The 21,036-nt window shown below is 51.8% G+C and overlaps 1 protein-coding gene across 13 annotated transcripts in view; it reads left to right on the top strand.

Annotated features, from left to right (window-relative positions):
- NCOR2 (nuclear receptor corepressor 2) overlaps window positions 1-21,036 on the top strand; it is a 236,523-nt gene that overhangs the window by 81,443 nt on the left and 134,044 nt on the right. For all 13 annotated transcript variants that reach the window (XM_070386321.1, XM_070386316.1, XM_070386325.1 and 10 more), the window contains 4 exons: window positions 3,172-3,299; window positions 5,323-5,500; window positions 12,725-12,904; window positions 17,318-17,431. In XM_070386321.1, coding sequence (XP_070242422.1) covers window positions 3,172-3,299; window positions 5,323-5,500; window positions 12,725-12,904; window positions 17,318-17,431 — 600 coding nt within the window. The remainder of the gene's footprint in view (window positions 1-3,171; window positions 3,300-5,322; window positions 5,501-12,724; window positions 12,905-17,317; window positions 17,432-21,036) is intronic.

Raw genomic sequence — 21,036 nt, 5'->3', positions numbered from 1 at the left:
TCCCAGTGCCACTCCTTCCTGCTGTGTGGCCTTGGACAAGTTACTTAATCTCTCTGTGCCTTAGTGTTAGAAGGGCGTTTAAGTGCACAGGGTCTCAAGCTAAACCCCTTGCATTCATGTCCTGCCTCAGTGATGTCCTAGCTGTGAAACTCTAGTTTAGTGGCCTGACCACCCCTTGCCTCGGTTTCTCTGTCGGTTGGGTGAGGGTAGTCATAAGCCTCTGAAAGTGTTACTCAGTCGTGTCCGACTCTTTGCAATCTTATGGAGTGTAACCCTCCAGGTTCCTCTGTCCATGGAATTCTCCAGGCAAGAACGCTAGAGTGGGTAGCCATTCCCTTCTCCAGGGGATCTTCCTGACACAGGGATCGAACCTGGGTCTCCTGCATCGCAGGTAGCTTCTTTAAGCCTCTGAGGATCAAGTTAGTTGACACGTGCTGAGGCCTGTGCACAACGCCTGGGAAGGTTAGCGTGACTGATACAGTGCTGTGTTGATGACTGATGCTGCTGCTGTCATGACAACAACGTGCCCGTTAGCATCCTTTTCCGAGTGGCCCCCAGGGTACACGGCAGGCTTTTCCTCCAGAGGAGGGGTTGGCAAACCTTCTCTGTAAATATTTCAGACTTCTCGGGCCATGCGGTCTCTGTCACAATGACTCGTGGCTGCTGCTGTCCCAGCGCGAAAAGTAGCTCAGCCAACACGTACTGGAGTGGCTGTGGCCGTGTGCCAGTGACACTTGATGAGACAGGCCGAGCCTGGCTTTGGCCTTGGGCCTCGTTGGCCCCAGATCAGTGCTTATCAGGCTCTCTGTGGGAAGGATCGGTCTGTTTCATTTCCAGTTTGTCACAAATGGATACATGGGCCTTCTGCACGTGACCCAGTTTGCGGGCGTGAGGACGGGTTTAGGCCGAGGCCGGCAGGACTGTGCCGGCCATGCGCTCAGATGCTGCGGTGCTGTCAACAGGCTCTCAAGAAGGATCTGAATCTGCTCATCTTCAGCGCTTCCTTCCAGACCAAGGGTCACGGACTCAGGAGCCCGCTTGGGCCACATACATGTATGGGGGCAGCGGGCGGGGCTGGAATGGTTTGAAACACGTGGAGGGTTCTCATGTTGCGAGACGTGTCTGGAGGGTTCCAGCCAGCGTGCCTGGTGTCTTCAGGCTCCTAGGATCACAATGAGTCTCACCTTCAGCCTCTCTTGGGGTCTCCCCAGTTCTTTCCTTTCCATAAAGATCGAGGCACCCTCTGGGGTCCCTGGACTCAGAGCCCTAGGGTAGAGATCAATGTGGGTGGCCCCCAAGATGGTCTTTGGAGGGACTGTGCTCTAAGCTCATCCTGCTTGACTCTTAAACTGGGAAACTGAGGCCAGAAGGGTTCATGCAGTGGTCGCCCCATGCCCCTGCCTCAGGGGCCCCAGGCGCCACGTGCCTTTCTCCGCCTCAGTTGGCGGCGGTAGGCACGCCATCCTGCCCGGGCCCTCTCCCGAGGGATTGGACTGTCTGCCTTTCTGTGGCTTTGTTCATTTTGCTTTTGTGTGAGAGGGAATTTTCCTCCTGGCAGACTGCAGCGCGGATTTCTTCTCACACCTCGGCGCGCGTGTGCACACCAGATCCGTGCCTGGCAGCCTCGCCAGTGGGATCCCAGAGGCTGCCACCCACTCCCCCCAGCCCTTTCTACTTCCCCCTTTGAGAGCACCTGGTGGACATCCTGGAGTGTGGGGAAGCTCGGGGGAGGCCGAGCCCTCCTCTGCCTCCTGGAAGCTGCCGTCAGCCTTGAGGGAAATCCTTGGAGAGCTAAGGGGGATTTGTGGTTGGAGGCACAGAGGCCTCCTTCAGTCCAGGTCAAGCATCCATTTCAGTTTTCTTTTCTTTTATTTGCACGCCATGTGGCACGCGGGAATCTCAGTTCCCTGGCCAGGGACTAGAGAGCCCTTGCTCCTGCAGTGGGAGAGTGGAGTCCTAACCACTGGACCACCAGGGAATTCAGGCATCCATTTTAATGGTGAAGACACTGAGGCTCAGAGGGTTTGAGTGATGGACACTTACCTCTAGCCTGAGGCCTTGTAGCTTCTTGCTTCCACGTTGGGCTGCCCAGGAAGGCCCTTCCCTCAACATTTCCAGCCTCTGAAGTTGACAGGATCCCTCTTGATTCTAGTTACTCATCCCCTCCAGCTTCCCAGCCTCCCAGCCTCTTACATGCTGTTGTTTTGGAGGGTCTGAAACACATCCATTCCCAACACACCTACGTGGTATCATCTAATTCTCTTTGCAGAAATAACAGCTTTTAAAAAAATAAGCCAGACAGCAAAAGAATGACTAGATTTTTATGGAAGATTGGGAGAATTCAGAAAGGTGCCAAGAAGAAAATAAATCACCTACCATCCCACGCTTTCCCAAGCCTTACTCTTGCCAGACATCACTAGCTGATTGCCACCCACAGCGTGAATGTTCTCGGCAGACAGAAGTAATCGATTTGGACTGGTACGAGTAGGAAGCCTGTCCTGTTTTCTCCTTTGAAAGACTTCTTGTTTCAGTCTTTTTTTTAACATTTTAATGTGTCTCCAGTCAGCGTGTAGTTGCTAATCGGAGCACATCTAATTCGTTAGTGTTTTGTTTTCCCCCAGATGATAATGGGTGATGATGGCACATTACTGAAGAAGGAGGGTTTTGCCTGGAGTTTATCCTTTTGACTTTGAACTGTGCCTGTGTATGCGACACACGTGTGTGGGTTTTCTCTCTGCAAACGGGGCACTCCCACGTTGGTGCTTTGTTTTGGAACCTGGTATTTGAGCCTTGCAGACTGTCAGTGTTTGCTGCGTCACCCACTTCCCCTGACCCATGTCTTGCTGTGTCTCCTGCACTGGAGACAGACACGCAGGTTGTGCCTTTCTCCGGTTTTCTCTGCTAACACATGGGCTTGGTCGTCTCATAGGGAAAGACGGCAGGACTGGGAGATTGGGACAGGGTGGGGCGCCCTTTAGCTGAACGGGTCACTTCTTGGTGGCCACTGGCCCCAGGAATGCCTTCTGGCAGGACAGGGACTGAGGGCTGGGAGAGGACGTGGGAGGCTCCCCGGGTGGAGGAGCAGCACCGGGCAGGGGGCTCTGGGCCTGGGTCGCTGTGTGGGTCGCACCACAGTGGGGTGGGTGCTCATTGGCCTGTCTTCTGCTGCAGGATGTTGGGCTGCTCGAATATCCGCACCACCCCCGTGACTACACCTCTCACCTGTCGCCTGGCTCCATCATCCAGCCCCAGCGAAGGAGGCCCTCCCTGCTGTCTGAATTTCAGCCCGGGAATGAAAGGTGAGTAGGGGCTTGCGCATCCATTGCTCAGATGGGGAAGTGGAGGCCTGTGCTGGTGGGGAGCTCTTGGAGGTGTGTCAGCCTGTGACTGGGGCAGGGCTGGAGATGGGCAGGGAAGAGCCACGTGGCCCCTCGGACTTCCCGCTGTGGGCCTGCAGGGGTCCCTGGGTGTGTGGCCCAGGCAGAAGGGGATGACCACCTACAAGTGGGGGAGCCGGGCTGGGTTGCTGATTTGGAGGCATGTGCCTGCAGCTGGCTTCACACAGGGAGCTCCCTTCCCCCTCCCTCCCATCTTTGTCATCATCCCTTTTTCTCTGAGTCTTCTTCCATCCTTCAGCTGGCAGACGAGGTCCTCTGGGCCTGCCTTGCCTTTGTGAAATCCAGGTGGGTGGGAGCAGGCCACGTGGCAGGTGGGGACCCAGCAGGGCCAGGGCTGAGGCTGTCAGGACAGGCCAGAGCCCTGAGAGAGCCTGAAGATGCCTGAGACAGTAATAGCACTCATTGCTAAGAGTCCTGAGCCTTTTTATTTTTTGCTGTGCCTTGTGGCTTATGAGATCTCAGTTCCCAACCAGGGACTGAACCTGGGCCACGCAGGTTCACCTTAACCACTAGGCCACCAGGGAACTCTTGAGAGTCTTGAGCTTCTAACACGTGATGAACTATTATAGGCTGTGGCTGCCCACAGGCACCTAGACAGACAGCCTTGCCTGCAGGGAGCCCATGGTCTTAGCAGGGGACATACAGCAAACACCCAGGATGACTTTAAAATGGGGCAGGCGACTTATTTCCTACTGGGCGGGGAAGGGCTGCTATTTGGCTGGAGTGGCTGGCAAAGGCCTCTCAGGGGAGAGACACTTGGCACTAAGTAGCCAGTCATTCAGAGAGCCATTTGGAGAGTGGGGTGACCAGCCATTCGGAGAGCAGGGTGAAGGCATTTCAGGTGAAGGGAACAGCATGTGCAAAAGCCTGGAGAGGGGAATGTCCTTGGACTGTTCCAGAGAGGCAAGGAGGTCGGGTGGCTGGGGTTAACAGGTGATTAGGGATCTAGAGGGTAAACTTCACAGAAACCAATGGGAGGGTTTCGAGCTTTGCTGGGCAGGGAGATGGCTGTTAGGAGGAGATGCCCCGGGCACTAAGACAGGAAGGAGAAGAACTAACATGGAAAGAGCTGGTGTGTGTTTGTGGTCCAGCTTAGCCAGTGCAAAGGCCCTGGGCCTGGAATGCAGCAGGCAAGGTGAACAGGGGCCAGATCAGGCAGGGCCTGAGGATGGGGAAATGCATCTGGATTCTTATTCTGAGTTTATTGGGGGAAAAAAATATGAACCTGAAAAGCATTTCAGCAGGGGCAGCATTTAGACTCTCTGGTCAGCAGCAGTGGCTGGAGGTGGACGCTAGGAGTCCTGGGTCTGCTGTGTGTGCTCAGGCAAGGCCATGACCTCTCTGAGCCAGTTTCCTTCTCGGTCCACTAGGGAGGAGGGTTAAGGAGAATTAGTCACAAGTGATTAGGCTGGACAGCTCCTATCTCTGTGTAAGACTGCTAGGCTGAGTTGAGAAGAGGGCAAGGCCAGGTTGAACAGCCAGAGTGCTGGGATAGACTAGTGATAATCTGCTCTGGGTGAGTGATGTGCAAATAGCATCACGTGTGTTAACATCTGTGTTAGACCCACAGTGTTTTTCAGACTTTCCCTATGAATCACCCAGGATCTTGTTTCAATGCAGAGTCAGATTCAGCAGGTTGGGATAGGACTCAAAAGATTGTGTATTTGTAATCAGCCTCAAGAGGGGCTGATGCTACTGCTCTGGGGACCACACTCAAGGAGCAGGCAGTCACCAGGACCTTCTCTTGCTATAAAGATTGTCAGTGAATGCTGACTCAGAGGAAGACAAATCTGTGTTTGAGTCCTGCCTCGCTGTGTGCCCTTGAGCAGATGGACACTCCTTGCAGGGTGGAAGAGGGCGTGGCTCATGGCCGTTCTCAGCAAGGAGGGCAGCAGATGTGATGTCATGTGCGCCCCCCCAACAGGTCCCAGGAGCTTCACCTGCGACCTGAGTCCCACTCGTACCTGCCTGAGCTGGGCAAGTCAGAGATGGAGTTCCTGGAGAGCAAGCGCCCTCGCCTGGAGCTCCTGCCCGACCCTCTGCTACGGCCCTCGCCCCTGCTGGCCGCTGGCCAGCCTGGGGGCTCTGAGGACCTGTCCAAGGTAAGGCTTGGCTCCCAGCTGGGAGCGGCTCCAAGGATTTGGGTGGTGCTGCGATTGGGCGGGGTGCAAGGAATTGGGTGGGTGTGTCAGGCTGGGAGGAGGGACTGAGCACAAGGTGTGCAGAGGCTGGGCAGCGAGAGGAGGGTCTAGGGATGAGCTTGGCTCCGTGGGCTGTTTCTTGGCTGGAGAGGGACATCTCCCCTACCCCCATTTTCCGCCCCCAAGTGTTTCCCGCCCTTGGGGACCATAGTGCCCTGGAGGGCTCTTGCATTTCACTCTTCTTTAATCAGAGAGTCAGCTGAGATGGAGGAGGAGAATGTGCATAGGTAAAGCGCCCATAGTTTGCTGCTGGGAGAGGTTTTCTGCCATTCCAGTGAACCTCAGGACCGACCCCTAGAAGCTCTTCTGGTCTCCATCTAAATGGAGGAATCGCAGCCAGTGGTTCAGACGCTTCTGTCTCCCAGGGTCAGCCAGCTGCCTCAGAGGCTGTCATTTCCCTGCCACTGCCTAGGGTGCAGCAGGGACCGTGGCCAGGTGACACACTTGTCCTTGGCCGGCTGCACGATGGATGTCCTTTCTGCACGTGCTGAGTGGTGTCGTCATGGTCTTTCAGGACCGCGGGGACACACGTTAGCTCATTAACGGCTGCCCAGCTGCTGAGTGAGGTCAGGGCTCTTCTTACTGCAGCCTCAGTGGGGTGGGTGGGGACTGGGAGCCAGTCCAGGGGAGGGAGGTGGTCCACTCGGACCTGCTGGATCTTCTTCTCTGCCTGACACTGGATGGGATTGAATAGTGAGATTTCAGGCTGACGCAGGTTCTTTAGTAGGGGGACTGGCAGGAAACGGGGTTCCTGGGTTGGTCATGATGATGATGATAAACTAACATGGATGGAGTCTCTGCCTGTGGGCCGGGTACATCTGACTGTCGATTCCATTGTGCCATCGCAGTTGGATGAAGACTGATCTGCGATCATCTTTTTAAAATGTATATATTTTTACTGGGCTGCGCTGGGTCTTAGTTGTGGCATGTGGGATCGTTAGTTTCAGTATGTGGGGTCTAATTCCCTGACTAGGGATTGGATTCACGCCCCCTGCACTGGGAGCACAGAGTCTTAGCTGCTGGACCACTTGGGAAGTTCCTATAATCACCTTTTATATAGGGGACCCCAGGCTGAGAGAGCCACTCGCCGGCAGTCACTGGAATGTGGGAAGTGGGCCCTGAAGCCCACGTGGCCCAGGTCTGCCCAGGATGCTATCCCCGCCTTGGGCTGTCCCTCTGGCCCTTCGAGCCTGCCATCCTGCCATCCCCTTGCTGGCATCCTCCTCTTAGATTCCGAGACCCCTCAGCCTCCTGGGAGGGATGTTGCTGTTGGAAAAGCTATTCCCTGAAGAGGGTCTTGGGGAGTAGGGGAGCGGGGTGCATGTGGCGGGGGACACAGCGCCATAACCAGGGAGGCTTGATGTCCTCCCAGAGGGACCAAAGCCCTGAGTGGGCCATGCCCCTGTGCTCACATCTGTCTCTGCCTGGAGAATTGGCTGGTGCGGGTCTCTGGTCAGCCCCTATCAGGCCTCTGCTGCCTGCCTTATGGCTCTGCAGAACTGGGCTCCAAGCCCTCAGGCCTGCGGGTCCTTCTGAGGGTCTCTGGGCCTGACAGGGGCTCTGTGAGTCCTTCTGCTTATCCCTCTGCTTCTTAGAGTGCCCCAGGGTGCTTCCTCTCCTTCTGTGAGTCTTTCTCAGTCTCTGCTTCTGTCTCTGTCTCTCTCTGCCTGGATGTGTGTGTGTATCTGTGTGTCTCTGCTCCTCTCTCTGTCTCTGTCTGTTTCTTCCCTTCCTGGACCTCATGGGTGTGGGGGAGTGATGGGCCCAGTGTTGGGGCCTGGCTGGACCAACTCCTGTAATTGCTCCGGGCTGTTAAGAGCATTTGGAAAGTATGAGCGCATTTTGGGCAAGGGAAGAAGCCAGGGGAGAAACACAACTCTGAAGGAGTTCAGATGTTTTTTGCGTCTGTTGTGTGGAATTTAGCTGGATGCGTGAGATAGGAATTTGATGGGTTTTTTGTTTTTTGTTTTTTTTAAACAGCACTGCTCCCTTCCCCTCCGGCTGTGTTCCTTTTTCATATAAAAATGTTCTGTTTTATAATGCTTCCCTGCCCTCAAGCCTCTGGAGTCCTGTGGCATCAGAGGCTTCCTTTGAACTTCACCAGACTTGGTTCTGGGGACATTAGAATCATCACAAACAGCACCATTTCTGAAAGTCTCTTTGTCTGTTGGGGCCCCGTTGGCTGAAAGGGACAGAAAACCCACACAAACCTGGCTTAAGCAGGAGTCCTGGCTCATATAACTGAAATCCCAGCATTGTTGGCTTCAGGCACAGCTTGATCGAGGTGACATGTCCCTGGGTTCCTGTCTCTGTCCATTTCTTGGCTCTGCCATCTTGCATGTGGTCTTGTTAACAAGAAGGCAATTTGAGATTCCAGGCCTTCCTCTTCCCACATTCAAGGTCAACAAAAAGAGCTTTCCCTGTGTTTCCACATTTCCAGACAAGAACTATTTATCTCTCTGCCTTTGAGTAAGCCCCTGCCTGTCCTGGAATCCATCGTGGTGACTGGAGGAGTGGACTGTGGGTGTCCGAGCCTGGCCCTGCCCTTTCCTGGGTCCGAGACGGAGGACAGGGGAGCCCCACGGGGTTCTCTCCAGCCCTCAAGGCTTTTGCTTACTTCTGTGTCTGTAATTTTACATAATGAGCTTTTCTGTTCCACGTTGGCCTGAATTTTTACGCCAAGGGCATCTGACGGGGAAAATGGTGCCAACTGCTACCTAGCGACTGGTAAAGGTATTGGATTGTTATTTTCCTCCTGCGGGTTTGGACTGAAATGAAGGCTAGCCGCCACCGGGAGAACCATCTGGAGGCCCAGTAGCCGGGCTCCCCCAGTCCCATTCCTGGAAAACTCAGCACCACAGAAAGCACTCTTTGCCCTCTGGTGTGCATCTTCTAGTCAGATGGAGGTGAAATTCACATAATATGAAATTAAGCAGGTTGAAGTGAGCAAATCAGTGGCATTTAGTACATTCACGGAGTTGTGCACCATCTCTGCCTAGTTCCAGAGAACTTTTCATCATCCCAGAAAGAAACCGTGACCCATCAACAGCCACTTCCTCCTCCCCAGCCCCTGGCAACCACCCATCGGCTTTCTGTCTCTATGGATGTACGAGTTTTGGATACTTCATATCAATGGGATCATCCGATATGTGTTTTATGTCTGGCTTCTCTCATTCAGCATCATGTTCTTAAGGTTCGTCTGTGTTGTACCATGGGTCTGTACGGCACTCGTTTTTATGGCTGAATCATATTCTATTATATGGAGAGACCACACTTTGTCAGTTCATGGGCCCGGTGCAGTTTTGCTGAGAATAAAAGCCAAGCCCGCACCTTGAGGAAGAAACCATTGAAGAAGACAGCTTTTCCCCATCAAGACTTTAAGAAAAAGTTTCCAACAACTTTTCCAGTAGTTCCTGGTCATTGCCAACTGCTTCATCCGACCCCTCTGCCGCCCTTGTCAGCTTTGGGGACGGAAATCTTTTCCCTCATGACATTTTATTTACAATTTTTTATTTCTTTATCTGGCTGCCTGGGCTCTGTGTTGCAGCGTGTGCTCTTTATTGCAGCGTGTAGGCTTCTGTAGTTGCGGTGTGCAGGCTTAGTTGCCCTGAGGCACGTGGGCTCTTACTTCCCCGACCAGGGATGGAATCCAAGTCCCCTGTGTTGGAAGGCAGATTCTTTACCACTGGACCACCAGTCTTGCTCATGTCATTTTGAGAATTATCCCTGAATTAGATGAACTGTTGCGGGGGGTCCTGGCACCGAAAGCCTCCTGTCCACAGTTCTTGTTCTCACCCTGCTCCTCTCCCTTCCTTCTTGGTCCTGGTGGAAGATCAGAGCAAGGCAGGAGAGATGTTTCCTACAGCAGGTAATAGGACTGGGCTCTGGGAACCATGTCACCAAAACCTTTCATCTCAAGAATGCTGAGAAATGATTGAGGCTAATGGGGGAGACCAGCCAAGTGCTGTGGCGCACAGAGGGAAGGGGCGAAGCTCAGATAAGGGTTGGGCGTGGGGGCATGGATGGTGAGTCTGATATGAGGTGGCACACAGGTAGAGTCCTGAGAGGGCACAGCTGGTACAAAGGCCTGGAGTTGCCAGGGTACGTGAGCGGCTTCTGGTTTGGCATCTGTGGGGTCAGATGCCTGCAGTCCCTGTGTCCCCCAGCTCATCCCTCCTACTGGGGAGCAGTTACACACACACACACACACACACACACCCCTTTCTGAGTATTTCTCTAGAGGTTGTTTAATTCCGTGCACAGCTTTGCTTCTAATATCAGGGAGTCGTGGACCCTGGAAGGGACTCGCTCTGGCTTTCCTGCCCAGCCACATGGTTCTGAGAGATGAATGAATGTGTGGTGGGGACCTTGTTTCTGCTGTAGGAGCCCCTGCCACCTGGTTGCGTGCTCTGCCTGCTTCTGGAGAGTTCTGATTGAGGCCTTGTCTCTCCTATCCTGAGCCCTCCAAGCCAAAGCTCTATCACTTTGTGACTGGTGACCTCAGGCATGTCATTGAACCTCACTGGATCTTTAGTTTCATCTGGAAAATGGGGAAACCTGTACTTCCACTTCCCGTGTGGGCTGTGACAACTATGTGAGTTAAGAGCATAGTAAGCTCCAATCCTGGCCCTCAGCTTGGGTTTGTAAATAAAGTTTTATTGACACTCAGCCATGCCCATTCCTGAGTGTCTTGTCTTTGGCTGCTTTCCCACTGCAATGATGAGTGAGTGGTTGGAGCACAGACTGTCTGCTCTGCAAAGACTGAAGTATTTTTACACCTGGCTGTGTACAGAAAGTGTGCTGACTGCTGGCTTAGAGCCATGCCAGATTTGTGCCTGCTAGTTCCTTGCCCCCTCATCTGTGCTATGGGGATGCAGTGGCAGCCCCCAGGAGAACCACAGTCAGAGTTGAGGGGTAGGGTGTGCTGAGTGGAATGCCTGGTTCAGTTTCCTGGGTGTCCCTGAGGAGCATGGAGGGCCACATCAGAGCCATGTCAGGGCCACATTCGGCCCTGTTGAAGGACTTGGGGCCTCTTCTGCCTTTTCCCCAAGGGTTCTGGGTGTGTGGAGGATCTGAGAGTCTCCACACCTGCTCTCCCCCACATCTCAGATGGAAATGATAAGGCCAGAGTGATCCCCAGACCCTTGGGCTCTGTGGGCTTCAGTGGGGTCTGTGTGTGTAGGACCGAGACTCCAAGGACAGAAAGGGTGGACTTAAGATGGCACCAGAGGGCTTCCCTGGTGGCTCAGATGATAAAGAATCCGCCTGCAATGCAGGAGACCTGGGTTCAATTCCTGGATCGGGAAGATCCCCTGGAGAAGAGAATGGCAACCCCTTCAGTATTCTTACCTGGAGAATCCCATGGACAGAGGAGCTTAGCGGGCTACAGTCCATAGCGTCGCAACGAGTCAAACACGAGTGAGCAACTGACTCACACATAAGATGGCACAGCCTCTGCTCAACTCGAGCTGAGGGGGTGAGGGGAGGGTGGCGCTTGGCAGCCCTGGGGCTGCAGTTGTCCCTCCGAATAATGTGTCCTCTGTCCTCCGGCTGCAGCTGCTGTGGGGGTGGGGAGGCAGCCTCCCGGAGCTACTCCTGGGGCTTCCTCTGTCACAGCTGCTGGCTTGGCCTTGAGGATGGTACAGGGCGGGGGCCAGGTTTTGGGGAGGACGGCTCCAGCCAGTGCCTGTGGAGCCCTGAGAGTGTGCCAGGCTCTGAGCTGAGCCCTGTGCACATAGGTACTCATTCAAGCCTCACAGCAGCCAGAAAGTGAGAATGGTCCCATTGTACAGATGAGGAAACGGAGGCAGGTGATATGCTTGTGGTCACGAAGATCCTGGGTGGGGATTTGAACCCAGGGCCACATAGGTGAGTGCTCTGGGGTCAAGGACTGGGTTTTATTTTACTTCCTCCTCACTGTGCTCCCAGCAACCTTGGATGCTCAACAAAACTTTGACTGGTGGAATGGAGCCACTGACTCCCTTGTTTGCTTAACACATTTTTGTTTTGTTTTTATTTTTGGCCACACCGTGTGGCTTGTGGGATTTTATTTCCCTGACCAGGGATTGAACCCAGGCCCTCGGCAGTGAAAGTGAAGTCCTAACCACTGGGCCACCAGGGAATTCCCAAGGTGTATTTTTTGTTTTGTTTTGTTTCTTTTTTTTTTAGCACATTTTGGAAAATGACTTCATTACACAGAGTAACACTCAGTGAAGGAAAAGCAGAAAAACACTGGTAAATAAAAAGAAGAGGTAGGAAGGAGGGTGGGATGAATTGGGAGATTAGGATTGACATATGTATACTAGCATGTGTGAAAGAGATAACTAGTGGCAACCTATTGTGCAGTACAGGGAGCTCAACTCTGTGCTTTTTGGTGACCTAGAGGGGTGGGATGTGGGGTGGAGGTGAGAGGGAGGTCCAAGAAGGAGGGGATAGATAGATAGATAGATAGATATAGCTGATTCACTTCATTGTACCACAGAAACTAATGTAACACTGTAAAGGCAAGTAATACCTCAGCTTACAAAAAGGAAAGTGAAAATATCCCCTTTTTCTCCCACTTCCCCAGTAAATACTTTTGACATCTCCGTTTCCCATTCTTATAGTTTTCTTGTGTTTGTGTATATCTTCTACAAAACCAGATTTGTAGTGTGTATGATATTCTGTAACTTGCTCATTTGGACTGAGAATCGTGAATAAGTGTTCCTGGAGGGTCAACTGAGGCCAGGCCCTGGGTGTTTGGAGGTTGTGGGTTTTGAGGCCAGTTCTCGAGGAGTTTGATCTGAAGGGAGGACACAGGCAGGGTAACAGGGTAGGAGAGAGGTGTGTGATGGGGAAAGGGAAGAGGGAGGCCTTGCAGGGAGGCTTGGAAAACTTGCCTGTAGGAAGATAGAAGAAAGGATCTGAACTCTGGAGAAGGCCAGGGAGGGAGCATCTGGCAGGGGACCAGTGAGGGAAAGGCAGGGAGGTGGGATCAGTGAGCAACCTTGTGTCTGGGATGTGGGGGCCGGCACAACCGATGCCGGATGTGTTGGTACCTGAAGTCATGGCTGGAAACGTTCAGTGTATTTGGGGGGTGGGTGCCTCCTGTCCTGAGCCCATGCCTATTTTTTTCCTCCTCTGCAGGACCGCAGCCTGACAGGCAAGCTGGAGCCGGTGTCTCCTCCCAGCCCTCCGCATGCTGACCCTGAGCTGGAGCTGGTACCTCCACGGCTCTCCAAGGAGGAGCTGATCCAGAACATGGACCGGGTGGACCGGGAGATCACCATGGTGGAGCAGCAGATCTCCAAACTGAAGAAGAAGCAGGTGTGGGTGGGTGGGGGAATGGTGGGTCTCAGTTTCCGATCCAGCAGCAGCTGCAGCTGAGCAGATAACATAGTAGGAGTTGCAGTTGTTAGTGTATGGTGAGCACGGCCTGTGTGCCGACTCATTTTTACGCCCTTTATGTTTATTGGACAGCAGAGCTGTTTTGTGCGGTGCTGCTTATTGGAACTTGCTAATGGAAATGTTCTGAATCTGCCTTGTCCAAAATGGTAGCCACTACCCACATGTGACTGTTGAGCCTTCGAAATGGGCCTAGTGCAGGTGAGGAACTGAATATTTAATTTAGTTTAATTTGAATTAAATGAGCTGTACACTTGGATAACCAAATGTGGCTACTGTCCTGGGTGGCACAGGAATGAACAGCTGTGGGGTGGACAGTTGATTTTCTGTGCCTCCCTTTCCTCATCTATAATGTAAAGGAAAATTTCACATGATTCTGGCCCTGGCTCTGGAATCGGGATGAGCTGGACCTCCTACCTCTGCCTCAGAGCGTTCACCTCTCTGAGCCTCAGTTTGCTTGTCTGTAAAATGGGCACAGACATGACACTACCTCTTAGGGTTGTGAGGAAGGGACAGAGTCACGTGATGAAAAGAAGTCATCATTGTCATTGAAATCAAGGAAAAGTTGACATAAAGAATAATAAGATTAATTTTATAATTTTATTTTTACTTTTTCTTGGCTCTTCTGCTTCTCTCTCTGGCATCTTCAGGTGTCTGCTCAGATGTTCCCTCCACAGAGGAGACCCCCCCCCCGACCTTTATAGGAGTTCTCATCACCACCCATTCTTTCTCCTGGGGGTCAGCAAATCCAGCCAGATGTGGCTCAATGCTTATTTTTGTAAATAAAGCCTTATTGGCACACAGCCACATCCAATTGTTTACACATCGTCTGTGGCTGCTTCTATGATTCAACCGCAGAGCTGGGTGGTCACAAAAGAGACTGTGTGGCCAGCAAAGCCCAAGATATTTACTTTCTGGGCCTTTATAGGGAGTTTGCCAATCTCGTCACCCTGCTGAATGGTGTCACCATTATAGACGTGTAGTTTGTTTTGTGACATTGTGGTCTTCTCATGACTACAGCGTAAAAGCCGGGTTCTTTTTTTTTAAACTTGTATTTATTTATTTAATTCAGTGTTCGATTGTGCTGGGTCTTTGCTGCTGTGCTCAGGCTCTGTCTAGCTGCAGTGAACGGGAGGCCACTCTAGTTGTGTGCACGTTTCTCAGTGCACTGGCTTCTCTCGCTGCAGAGCGCAGGCTTTGGGTGCGCGGGCTTCAGTAGTTGTGGTGCCTGATGCTTAGTTGCTCCACGGCATGGGAAATCTTCCTGGAGCAGGGATTGAACCCATGTCTCCTGCGTTAGCAGGCAGATTCTCAACCACTGGACCACCAGGGAAGTCCAAAAGCAGGGTTCTTATCTCCTGTTCCCTGCTGTGCTCCTAGCAACACTGGCACAGAGTAGGTGCTCCTTGAAAACTGTGGATTGAATCAGTGTAACACCTGTCTTGACCCTGGGGGAAGCAGGGTCACACCTGATTCCCTCCAGGTAAGGATGCATGAGCTCCATGACGGATCCAAGGACTCATTCTGGCCACCATAGGCAGTGGAAGGAAGGCTGGTGAGAGACGCTTCCTGGTGGCCAGTTTAGGGCAGTGTGACAGGCTTTGAAAGTTATACAGGGGGAGGGGAGCATTGATTCCAAGAGACCTCGGGACTGTCGCTCGCCTGGGGGCACCTGAGGATGGTCCGGCAGCCTGGCCAGTCAGTGAGGCTTGGCCTACTGAGGGAAGTGGGTGGGTTTCCAGGACAGCAACACGCCATGTGGGGAGGCCGGGCCCTGGTTGGAGTCAGCAGTTATGCCAAGGCCAGCGGAGTGCTGGGCCTTAGGTCCCCCAGGCCTGGCTTTGGGGTGAGGCTGAAGCTACAGGCCATGTGCACACATTTGTGACTAAGGCTGCAAGCCAGGTGGCCCAGGGCAGCCCTCGATAGTCAGATTAAAAAAAAAAAATTCCATTTTGGCATTTTTCTTTTTTAAATAAAATTCACAAAACATAAAATGACTCTTTGTAACATGAACAATTCAGCGGCATTTAGTCCGTTCACAGCATTGTACGAGGACCATTCTATCTAGTTCCAAGACATTTTCATGATCCCCAAAGAAGACCCCTGTGCACACTAGCAGCCACTCCCCTCTCCCTGCCCCACCAGCTATTAACCTGCTTTCTGTCTCTGCGGATTTGTCTGGACATTTCCTGTAAATGAACCAAATACCATGTGGCCTCTTGTCTGGCATCCTTCACTCAGTATCATGTCTTCAAGATTCATCCCCGTTGCAGCCTCTGCCGGCCTCATTCCCTGTGTGGCCAGTATGCCGCTGTACGGATCCATGGTCCACAGTCGTTTATCCGTTCATCAGTTGGCGGACATTTAGGTTGCCTCCACCTTTTGACTATCATGAGGAGTGCTGCTGTGAGCTTTTGTGTTCATGTTTCTGTTTGAGCACCTGTTTTCAGTTCTTTGGGTCTGTATCTAGGGATGAAATTTCTAGGTCCTACAGTAACTCTGTGTTTAATTTTTAGTGTCTCGGGGAGGGTCCCCTTCACTGATTGGTGAGAATCTTCTTCCCGGCTATGCATGCCTTCCATTTCTTGGCGTGGTTTCTTTCACACTTTTTGGAGGGATTTCAATGTTTTTCTGAGGGCTGGTTGTCCTTCTGAAAGCCACCACCAGGGGTCACTGTGGGACTGAGGCAGCTTGGCTCAACCAGCCTGGCTTCAGACTTTCTGCATGGCCCCCCTCTTGGCTGTATTTTTGAGTTCATAATGGTTTGCTTCATGGTCATGGGCAGGGTGTGTGAGCCATATGAGCAAAGAACAGTGTTCTCATCTCCCTCAAAGATGCCCTGTCAGATTGTATTCCCTGGGCATTGGCCTCCTGTGTGACCTTGGGCCAGTGTCTTAAACTCTCTGGTTTTTGCTTTGCCCTTTTGGTATAAAGCAGATAACAGCATGCAGGGATGTCTTTTATGGTGTTTGGAGGAGGACGGTCCAGTATGAAGACCACAGGGCAGATGACAATGATAATAGTGATGATGAGAAGCTGCTCATTAGGTGCTGAGTGCTTGGTGTGCACCAGCTCATTTAATCCTCACATCAACTCTCTAGGATAAAACCTTTTATTATCCCCATTTTCCAGATGAGAAAAGTGAGGCTTGGGGGAGTTCAGCAACTTCTCAAGGTTACACAGCAAGTAAATACAGTTAAGCCTGCTGCATATGAATGAGTTCCATTCCAAAAGCACATTCCTAAGTCCAATTTGTACCTTAATCCAACAAAGTTACACAGGCTTCCCTGGTAGCTCAGCTGGTAAAGAATCTGCCTGCAATGCAAGAGACCCTGGATCAATCCCTGGGTTGGGAAGATCCTCTGGAGTAGGGATAGGCTACCTATTCCAGTTTTCTTGGGCTTCCCTAGTGGCTCAGACAGTAAAGAATCTGCCTGCAACGTGGGAGACCTGGATTTGGTCCCCTGGAGAAGGGAATGGCTACCCACTCCAGTGTTCTGGCCTGGAGAATTTCATGGACAGAGGAGCCTGGCAGGCTACAGTCGACGGGGTCTCAGAGAGTTGGACATGACTGAGTGACTATGAGCAACTAACTCTCAACCAACAGTTAGCCTGGGTACCCAACTAACACAATCGGGTATATAGCACTGTACTGTAATAGGTTCATAATACTTTTCACACAAATAATACATGAAAAACAAACACAGAAAATAACCATCTGTAATCTTACAGGACCTTGAAAATTACAGTAATTACATTACAACAGCTGGCATACAGGGGCATGCTTGCATCTTTGAAAGTTTGCAACTCAAAGGTTCATATGTAGGAGACTTACTGTTGTAGAAATAGGGTTCCAGTATGGACAGTTTGGCTCCAGAGTCTCCATAGCCTCTCCTGAGGATGACGGTGCCTGTGTTGGTAATGATGGATAATGGGGCACCTTCAGTGAGCCCCCAGTCTGACTGTACATAAATTAACTCATCCAGGAGGCACGGCCATGAGTCCCACTTTACAGATGAGAAAACGGAGGCACAGCGCGGTTAAACTGCTTGCTAATACTCACCTAGCTGGTAAATCACCAAGGCTGAACTTACACCCAGGTAGGCTGGCAGCAGAGTCTGGAGCCAGCCCTGGTCGGGCCCTTCCCTGTGGGAGCTGGGGCCTCTCCAAGGCTTGGAGTCCCTGCGGGTGACTCAGAGGAAATGGTTAGCAGCCTGACTTCCTGTGTGGGGCCACCAGCCTGGCTGAACGAGGAGCCGCCCCCGCTGTTGGGGGAGCTGCCTCTCCTTCCGCCTGCCGGCGTGCTCACCGCTACACTCTCCCCGCTCCCCACAGCAACAGCTGGAAGAGGAGGCCGCCAAGCCGCCAGAGCCCGAGAAGCCCGTGTCACCACCGCCCATCGAGTCTAAGCATCGCAGCCTGGTACAGATCATCTACGACGAGAACCGGGTATGCCCCATCCTATCCTTCATAGCCCCTGCCCCACCTTTTCTTGCTTGCCCTGTGCTGGCCACCAGGTGGGAGGCAGGTGTCACTGTGAAGGATCTGACTGTCTCCTGGGGCCTCAGTATTCCCATCTGTGAAATGGGCATCCCTGTGACCACCTTCCCACAGATCTGGGTTTGTGAGTAGGAGGGGGAAGGGGTGGTCACTGGAGACCCATCTTGGTGTGGCTGTGGTTTGGACCGTGGCTGGCCTGTGGGATGCAGATGAAAATGCAGGCGTTAGGTCATGGGAGAACTTCAGGGGTCAATTGATCAGTGGGGGGGATGGGTAATCACTTAGGTACTCAGAAGAAATTCCTGTAATGCAAAGACAGTAGTAATATTATTTGTCATAACAGTAACATTAGTTGAACAGCTCCTTCTTTTCAGGTGATGTGCAAAGTTTTTTTACATAGCAGTCGTCAGAGAGTAGGTATGGTGATTGTTTCCAATTAACACAGGGAGAAACTGAGGCCCAGAGACATTAAGTGACTTGTCTAAAGTCACACAGCTGGGAAATGGTGGGCTTGAGATTTGAACCCGTGAGCTGTCAGATCCCAGGGCATTATTTGTCGACACTGGCCTCTGTTTACACTGAGCCCTGGAAAGGGCTGTTGGGATGGTTGAACATAGAGTCTGTAGCAGACTGTGGAGCCTCCTAGGGATCTTTGGAGGGCAGCTGTTGGGTGTCTGAAGGGGAAGGGGCTCAGGGTACCCAAAGTAGAGTGTTTCACAGGGGGCTGAACCCCCAGGCTGAAGCTGCACTGAAGTGGGATCTGTTATCTGGTGAGGTGGTGAGCTCCCCATTTTCTCCAGTCAAACCACTAAGAGCTCAGCTTCAGTGATTTGCAGTTGACTCTTTTCAAATGTGCTCAGGGCCTGTGGATGTTGAGTCCCCTCCTGGATTTTACAGGAGAGGAAACTGAGGCCCAGAGAGGGATTGTTTCTTGTCTGTGGTCATACAGTGAAGTGTGACAGATGGACTCCTTTGATTCCCCCCGGCTCCTGTCCTTGGCTCCTGGCCGTGCTTCCCAGCTGTCTGTGCTATGCGATTTGCCCCTGGCTGCTGGATCAATGCTTAGGGTCCAGGCAGGCGCTGGAGAGTCCATGGTGTCCCATGGCTTGGATGGCTAACTCTAGAGCCTGGAAACATGTGGTTGGTGCCTGTGGCTGTAGCTCCAGGCAGGAAACTATTGGATCAACTGGTTTGGCTATGCCATCACCTCTTGAAACTGCAATAGATGCAGGATGATACTGAACTTGCTGGGAGCCTGGGAACTGTGTGCCAGGCCTGTCAGGGCTGGTCACCTCTCACACCCTGGCTTCCCATCCAATTAACCAATAACCATCACAATGATAGGAGAACTAAAGCAGCTGTGTGTACTTTAGCCAGATATCCTAGGTTCGATCTCATCTCTCTATTTTCTGGCTCTGTGACCTTGGGCATATTTCTTAAGCCTCCCTGTAACCCATCCTCCTCACCAGTGAAATGATGATAATTATAGCACCTACCTTGTACCAAGGTGTGGGGATTAAATAAGTTCATTATGTAGTATCCTTGGAATAGTGTCTGCCACCATGTAGGTGCTAAGCTGGGGCTATTAATTGCTATGGTCATTGTTCTTTTATTCTTGTATTTGTTTACATTTTGCATGATTTCACTGAATTCTCTCCAGACCTGCATAAGATAAGTACCATTATTCTCTGTTTTACTCATAAAGAAACCATGGCTCAGAGAGGGAAAGTGACCTACCTGGGGTTGCACAGCAAGTGAGTTTTGAGGCTGGGGATCAGAACCAAGAATGAATTGGCTCCAGGAGCCTGTGGCAAAGGGGGCAAAGGCAGAGCTCCTAGAGCTGTCACCCCAGGCCCCCCTGATCCTCAGGTGGTATTGTCCTCTCTTCACCCCAACAGCACCTCAGGCTGGGGACTTTATGCCCATTTATGCTAATTTCATCCTGATGGGGTCCTGACAGTAGGGGAAAGACACTGGCCTTTCCCCAGCCCCCCACTCCATATTTTCAGATGAGGAAACAGAAACTCTGGGTAATTTCCCCAAGGCCTTACAGGTAGTGAGTGGCAGACTGGGCCTCAAACCCTAGATCCTGAGCTTCTGAGAGCAGTCCCCTGCCTGGCAAGTTCAGGTGCTCTGGATGCATCACGCTCGTCCTGTTCATTCATTCATTTACTCACTCATTCACCAGCTGTGTAACTGAGCATCTGCTCTGGGCCTGCCACTGTTTCAGGCATTGGGGTGCAGCAGGGACCCTGGCCTCCTGCCCCACTCACAGTGGCTTTCTGATGGAGGAATTATGAGTTCAGTTCAGTCGCTCAGTCATGTCTGACTCTTTGTGACCCTGTCCATCACCAACTCCTGGAGTTTACTCAAACTCATGTCCGTCAAGTCGGCGATGCCATCCAGCCATCTCATCCTCTGTCGTCCCCTTCTCCTCCTGCCCCCAATCCCTCCCAGCGTCAGAGTCTTTTCCAATGAGTCAACTCTTCGCATGAGGTGGCCAAAGTACTGGAGTTTCAGCTTTAGCATCATTCCTTCCAAAGAAATCCCAGGGCTGATCTCCTTCAGAATGGACTGGTTGGATCTCCTTGCAGTCCAAGGGACTCTCAAGAGTCTTCTCCAACACCACAGTTCAAAAGCATCAGTTCTTCAGCACTCAGCTTTCTTCACAGTCCAACTCTCACATCCATACATGACCACAGGAAAAACCATAGCCTTGACTAGACGGACCTTTGTTGGCAAAGTAATGTCTCTGCTTTTTAATATGTTATCTAGGTTGGCCATAACTTGCCTTCCAAGGAGTAAGCATCTTTTAATTTCATAGCCGCAATCACCATCTGCAGTGATTTTGAAGCCCCCCAAAATAAAGTCTGACACTGTTTCCCTATTTCCCATGAAGTGATGGGACCAGATGCCATGATCTTCATTTTCTGAATGTTGAGCTTTAAGCCAACTTTTTCACTCTCCTCTTTCACTTTCATCAAGAGGCTCTTTAGTTCCTCTTCACTTTCTGCCATAAGGGTGGTGTCATCTGCATATCTGAGGTTATTGATATTTCTCCCAGCAATCTTGATTCCAGCTGTGCTTCTTCCAGCCCAGCGTTTCTCATGATGTACTCTGCATAGAAGTTAAATAAGCAGGGTGACAATATACAGCCTTGATGGACTCCTTTTCCTATTGGGAACCACTCCGTTCCATGTCCAGTTCTAACTGTTGCTTCCTGACCTGCATACAGATTTCTCAAGAGGCAGGTCAGGTGGTCTGGTATTCCCATCTCTTTCAGAATTTTCCACAGTTTATTGTGATCCACACAGTCAAAGGCTTTGGCATAGTCAATAAAGCAGAAATAGATGTTTTTCTGGAACTCTCTTGCTTTTTCGATGATCCAGCGGATATTGGCAATTTGATCTCTGGTTCCTCTGCCTTTTCTAAAACCAGCTTGAACATCTGGACGTTCACGGTTCACGTATTGAAACCACTCCTCACCGCCCCCCCATCCCCTACCCCTCAGGCACACCGTGGGCCTGAAGAATTTGCCCGTCCTTGTGCCAGTC

The sequence above is a fragment of the Bos mutus genome, chromosome 17 (genome assembly GCF_027580195.1).
Source record: "Bos mutus isolate GX-2022 chromosome 17, NWIPB_WYAK_1.1, whole genome shotgun sequence".
Classification (NCBI taxonomy): domain Eukaryota; kingdom Metazoa; phylum Chordata; class Mammalia; order Artiodactyla; family Bovidae; genus Bos; species Bos mutus.
The sequence above is the reverse complement of the archived record's forward strand: the minus strand, read 5'-3'. Positions and strand labels throughout refer to the sequence as shown.